Source organism: Lutra lutra, chromosome 4 (assembly GCF_902655055.1).
Source record: "Lutra lutra chromosome 4, mLutLut1.2, whole genome shotgun sequence".
Taxonomy (NCBI): Eukaryota; Metazoa; Chordata; class Mammalia; order Carnivora; family Mustelidae; genus Lutra; species Lutra lutra.
This window is the reverse complement of record NC_062281.1, coordinates 126,102,320-126,108,319: the sequence shown is the minus strand read 5'-3', so window position 1 is coordinate 126,108,319 and position 6,000 is coordinate 126,102,320. Positions and strand designations below refer to the sequence as shown.

The 6,000-nt window shown below is 39.1% G+C and overlaps 1 protein-coding gene across 9 annotated transcripts in view; it reads right to left on the bottom strand.

The window, feature by feature from the left end:
* Nucleotides 1-4,839: 4,839 nt before the first annotated feature.
* Nucleotides 4,840-6,000, bottom strand: part of SSX2IP (SSX family member 2 interacting protein) — a 43,269-nt gene continuing 42,108 nt past the window's right edge. For 7 of the 9 annotated variants that reach the window (XM_047727130.1, XM_047727129.1, XM_047727132.1 and 4 more), the window contains one exon: nt 4,840-5,685. In XM_047727130.1, coding sequence (XP_047583086.1) covers nt 5,517-5,685 — 169 coding nt within the window. In that variant the 3' untranslated portion in view covers nt 4,840-5,516. Of the gene's footprint in view, nt 5,709-6,000 lie in introns of all 9 variants that reach the window. The other 2 variants (XM_047727136.1, XM_047727138.1) reach the window with 2 other exon arrangements.

Genomic DNA, 6,000 nt, shown 5'->3' with positions numbered 1-6,000 from the left:
TTTGTGGAACAGTCTAGCAGCTGGGATGGTGACCCCAGGCCCAGTCAAGCCCACTCCTGTCACCCCCAGAAGAAGATCTTGAGGCATGTAAAAAGTGAAGATTCAACCTCAGGGACCATAACTAAAGGTTTGTGCTAACACAATCATTTTCATGTATTTGCCCACTGTGATGGTGTTCCTGCCAAGATGGCAGAGCAGAGGAGCTGGGACAGGGCCCTGTGTTGCTTTGCTCCATTGCTACTTAGAACTGCACCACAAGGGGCGTCTGGGGGGGCTCAGTCCTTAAGCATCTGCCTTCGGCTCAGGTCAAGATCCCAGGATCCTGGGATTGAGCCCCATGTTGGGCTCCCTACTCAGTGGAGAGCCTGCTTCTTCTTCTCCCTCTGCCTACTGCTTCCCCGACTTGTGTTCTGTCAAATTAATAAAATCTTAAAACAAAACTGCACCCCAATGCCCATTTCACCACACAGTGACATTTAAAATTCTCTTTACTACTTGTGCACAGTGTTTCTGGTCATTGTGACTGTGGTCACAGAGGGAAATGGCACACGAACAGAGTCCAGAGTGAACAAAGACAGGGCAGAAAGGGCAGGTTGTCTAGGTATATCTTGGGATTTTTCAGTGGCCCTTAGGTTATTATGTCCTATGAACGATTTCAATTTAAGATCCTTAATGCCCCAGTCTTGAAAAGATAAATGTTCAATTCTGAATGGGATTATGATAACTATTCCCTAAAACAAGACTGAGTCTAGCACCCAGACTGAATGATCAATACCTTTAGTGCAGAAAATTATAGTGGCGAATTATGGATTAAGAACCAAACAATTTCACTTAAAAAGGGATCCCAAAAGGCACTGTAGTGGCCTGGAATAAGCTGGAAATTTAGGGATCAAAAGATTGGGGTTTCAAGTTCCCATTTTACCAGTTATCAGCTGTGTGTCTTAGGTTCTGAGTCTGTTACTAACTCTAAAAATAGGAAGGTTAATATTCTGTTATTCAAGGAATCAAAAGAGGATGTGAATGTTGAACATTTTAGTACCTGTAAAACTACCATCTGGACACTTCAGGACTTTTCATGATAATGAAAAGTTTAGAGAAGGTAAAAGAAGGCTTAAATACATTCCTTAAAATATATTCCTTTCCAAAATTAAGAATATTTGACTCTTTCATAATCAGTGATAAATCCTTCGCACCAGGTAATAGGTTTCGGCAGTTATTTAAGTAAATGACCGAAGGGATGAGCTATCAAACGCACCTGTATCAGGTGCAAACCGTCAAGCGCCCAGCATGTGGCTTCGTGGTCCATACCTCTTAGTCTCAGGGGAGGTTAGGCTGGTTCCGTATGTCTAGGTTCTGGACAAAGCAATGTAGGTGTAAAGCAGGTCTCCTTCAGTCTGGTCTGTAGAAACACCCAGCACCACCTGTAGGCTGCGGTTTTCCTGATTTGACAAAGTTGGAGGCCCTGTGTTCCGGGTGGCACACGTGAAGATGGAGGAAGACTGCCCCACCCACATCAGCAAGAATTTCATGAGCAAGAGTTGTTTTTGTATTGAGCCACACTGATTTTTTGGGGTTTTGTTGTTGTTTTGTTTTGTTTTTTTGTAACATGGCCCATTCTGTCTTAAATAGTTTACACAAACAACTAAGCTAGATGGGGTTGGAAATAGGACTCCCACCCTCCAACCCCCCCCTGCCAAATTATAAAACAAGGTTCTTACACTCTTGAGAATCTGATAGTGTATTTATGCCAGTGAAGCAATGTGCTAAATTATTTATTTCTTGTTAACAAATTATCTTTTTACCATGTGTCAAGCATCATACTAGGTACAAATATTTCTGAATCTTAAATATAAGACTGAGGTGGACCTTTACCAGGGACTTATTACTGGCATTTACAGTACTTTCTGAATCCTCTGAATTCACTTATGTGTAAATGTCAAGAATATAAAATCTTGACCAGTCAAGTGAAATAGTTCTTAAATTTATCAAATAATTTATCAATAGTCCACTTCATTTTTGTATCCCTCCTGAAAAATATATTTAGAAAAGAACTAGAATAATCTATTTTAGTTTCCTTAACATGTCCCAAATCTTTGCAAATGCATTTTCTATTAGATAGTAATATATGTTCTTGTGGGGAGAAAAATCTTACACTGCTTTGCAGGACAGTATTTTTTTTTTTATTAAGATTTACTTTTTTGACATTGAGCGAGCACAAGCAGGGAGAGCAACAAAGGGAGAGGGAGAAGCAGGCAGCCCGATTTGGGACTCAATCCCAGGGCCCTGGGATCATGACCTGAGCCGAAGGCAGACGCCTAACCAACCGAGCCACCCAGGCATCCCTGCAGGACAGTATTCTGATCGTAGAAAACAAAATGAAAACCCAGCAAAACAAAATGATAAGTTACACAGTACGTTCCATAAGAAATAAAGATTTTAACTGCCCAGCCATGTCACTGTCATGTGCAGAAAAATCAGTCCAGGCTCTATTACAAGACCAAATGCCTGAATGGCATGTCCCATTCTTTGTTCTAGTTTAGGTTTAAATAGCCAGTCTCCCATTCAACTCAGAGGCTCGCAGTGGTAGCGTTTGTGCACTTATCTAGAAACATAGCAGTAAGTCCTGACATACAACAGGTACTTCATAAATGCTTAGGAAAACAGTGATACAAATTAAGGACAAATACAGAGAAAAGTGTAATTTACGAGCCTTGGTGACCCATACTTACCTTAAACTCAACCTAGGAACAGACTCTGAAGATCTTGCAACAGGGCAATCACACAATGGGCTTGCTGGCTTACACTTTCTGGTCATACACACCTAAGACCTCCTAGCACCATCACACAGCACGGAACGTGTTTTCCTACAATAGCCATGTTACTACAAACCTAAACTCAAGTCTGGTAAGCTAAGGTAGGAAACATGGAACTCTTTTGAAATAACAAGTGTTTTAATTATACCATAGGGAAAACAATTGCTGTGGACTATTCTGCAAATCTAAATATGTATTACATTGCTTCTATCAAAAAAACCCAACACCTACTTATTCAGTTAAATTTTAATCTTAATTTTCTGGTAGATGATTCTTCTAAGTTTCTCATCATCATAAATTCAAGATAAAAAATTTTAAGGAGTAGGAAATACAGGTTTTCTCTTAATTTTCATGGCCGCTTTTATCCTTTGGAAATTCAAAATGAAAAACGGAATTCAAAATGGATGGCATGTAAAAACAAACGAGGTGCAAGGTTGCGGATTTAGATGTTGATGAACAAGAAAACGTTTAAGAGTATTAGGAGGACTTGAAAGCTAAGGTTCCCTGTGGTACCATCATTGAATCATGGCTCAACGTAAGACCGCAGCATCGCTGGATTGTTAAGTACACTGCAAATACCCAGAGAAACGGAAGGAAAGCAAAATCCCAGGAGTTGTAGGTATGAAGTCGGGAGTTTTCCAACATAGAAACCATTCCCATAATCTGGGAAGTTTAGTGTGACTGGGAATCCCTTTGGAGTTGGAATTTACAGTAAAGCAAAATGGATGCTACCAGGTCAAACATACAATTTCTAGCTATCTGTGCAGACTTCTGATCAAAAGTACAATGAACCGGGCTTTTATTTCACTGTATTTTTTTCCCCACACCTTAGATTTCAAAGTAAGTGGGAATTTTCCCTTCCAATATGAGAATGCAACCAACTTAAAAAATGGAAACAGAACAAAAAATAGATGCTCCTTTGTAGAAATCCATTGTCATGGAATGCACTATTCCCTAGAGTGAGTCTTACTTCAAACACGAAAGTGTTCTTTTCTGGCAAAGTTTATGAGGGAAACCCCCGACAAAAAAGTTCCTGACAAATATATCATGGACTATTTTTAAAATTTGATTGCTTTTCTTTGATCATGTGACTGCTCAATCATTAAAAAAAAAAAAATTAAAGCTCAGCTGTTTCTTCTTTTGGGATATGGTATGATCTTGGAAATTTTATGTCTTTTCTAATATTTAATACTGTGAAGAAGTGACCGTGCATCACACTGAAGGTCGTGAGTGACTGCTTTGCCTTTAAGGGCCAGCTTTTTGAGACTATAAATGTGGTTATCGAGTTACAGGCAGTTTCACTAATGTCTTGTCTGATACTCAGTGATAGTCTCTCAGCCCTGAAAAAAATGGCTGCTGCTACACGAACTCCTATATAGTGGGTGGAGGACAAAAATAAGACCATTTTTCATATGCTGAATTTAAACAGAACAGCCCTACAGGGTGCTTTATGTCTGTGGCTGACTACTCACTAGAGAATGGGAAGGCAGGTGAGCCCTGCAGGCTCGAGCCGGGCTGATCTGTGCAGGCTTCTATGCGCACACAGGGCTCGGTGCCGAAGCTCTGCGGTCCAAGTTCTGGGAACGAGCCCGGGCCCACAAGTATCGTCGTCACTAACAACATGCAGAAACATGCAAGCAGTTCTGAAAGCGAGAGGACTCAAGTTTGTCCAGAGTGGTAGGATGTATTTAGACAAAATTGGGTGCTTTTCACATTGTCAGATTTATCATGAGCAGCACATACCCCAAATTATACCAAGCCCGAGGTTGTGTTTGCGGGACTGGTCCTTATGTAGTAAAGAAAATATCCCCATTCAGGTACCTTAAAGATCTTCTCTCACCCCAAATATCTTAAAACAATATTCTTTGTTTTATCCGAGGTACTTTTGTTGTCTTGCTTCTCCTACCTATCATCAGAAGTTCTTCGAAAAATTATAATATCTAAAATATATAAAAGTCTGCTTGCTCTAGAGAACTTAAAAATATAATGTTAGTGATAATTATCTAAAGAAGTCAGCTTCATGGAACAGCTTTTGAGTATTTATTGCTCATATGCATTCAAAAAATTCTTAAACATAATGTGGCAATGGCTCTAACACATCTGTAAACAGAATACCACTAAAAAAATTTTATTGGCATGAAATACTATAATTATGGATGTGTAAAATTTTTAAATCTTAAAGCCTCTTAACATAATCATGTATATCTATGTACAAAACATACATAAATTTCACTTTATTTAAAACATATGAAAGAGGAAATTTCAAATCACACTAAACATAATAAATATAGAACTTGCTTTGTTAAAAATCTACAGTGTACATTCAAGTAAAGGCTAAACTTCCAATGCCAACTACATATGAGACAAAATTAAACATTTACAATAATCGGTTTCCTAAAAGTGCTATTTTTTAATACCTATAAGAGGAAACTCATTCTAGTGCTTCTGTTTCCATCCAAACATATACATTCCTCTATTCACAGAACCAGATGCTTCTGTTACTAAAAATACATATCCAAAGCTTTTATATCCTTTTAAATAGATTCAACATTTTAGCTCTTTGGGGGAGGAACAGGAAAGTCCAAACAAACACCTCAGACCATCTTAAATTATCAGAGACGACAGACTTTATGACACACCCTGTTTCAGCTGAGATGTGCAATCTGGTGAATGTGTTTGTGAGAACAAGCCCAGGCTGCACGTCTAAGGTAAGTCATCTTTTTCTACATGGGAGTTCGTGTGGGTCAAGGAGCAGCCACTGTAGCAACCTTCCTGGGATCCAGGGGCCGTGCTCCATTTCTGACTTGTAACTTCTCCTCCAACCTGATTTGGTTTAGTTTCCTCAGGAGTTATGTTCAGTACACTGATGGAGCTGTTGGGAAAAGAAAGATAGATTTTAATAATCATCTCCTCCTTCTTTTATACTTAAGCTCTGCCTGAAAGTCTAAATTCCAACTGCCCCTTGTGCTATGCTAAGTAAAATCTGAGGACACACAGATTAGGAACAAAGAAGTGTTTCAAAAACGTCCTAATTTGTCACTTTTAGCCTATCTATCTACCTTTTTATCTGTTTACCCAACTACTTATTTATTTCTTTGGTCTACTCTGAAGTTCTCTACATAGCTGAGGCCTAAGATAGAACGTGTGGAATTTGAAAGCTCATATATCCTTATGTCCCCGTCTTCCT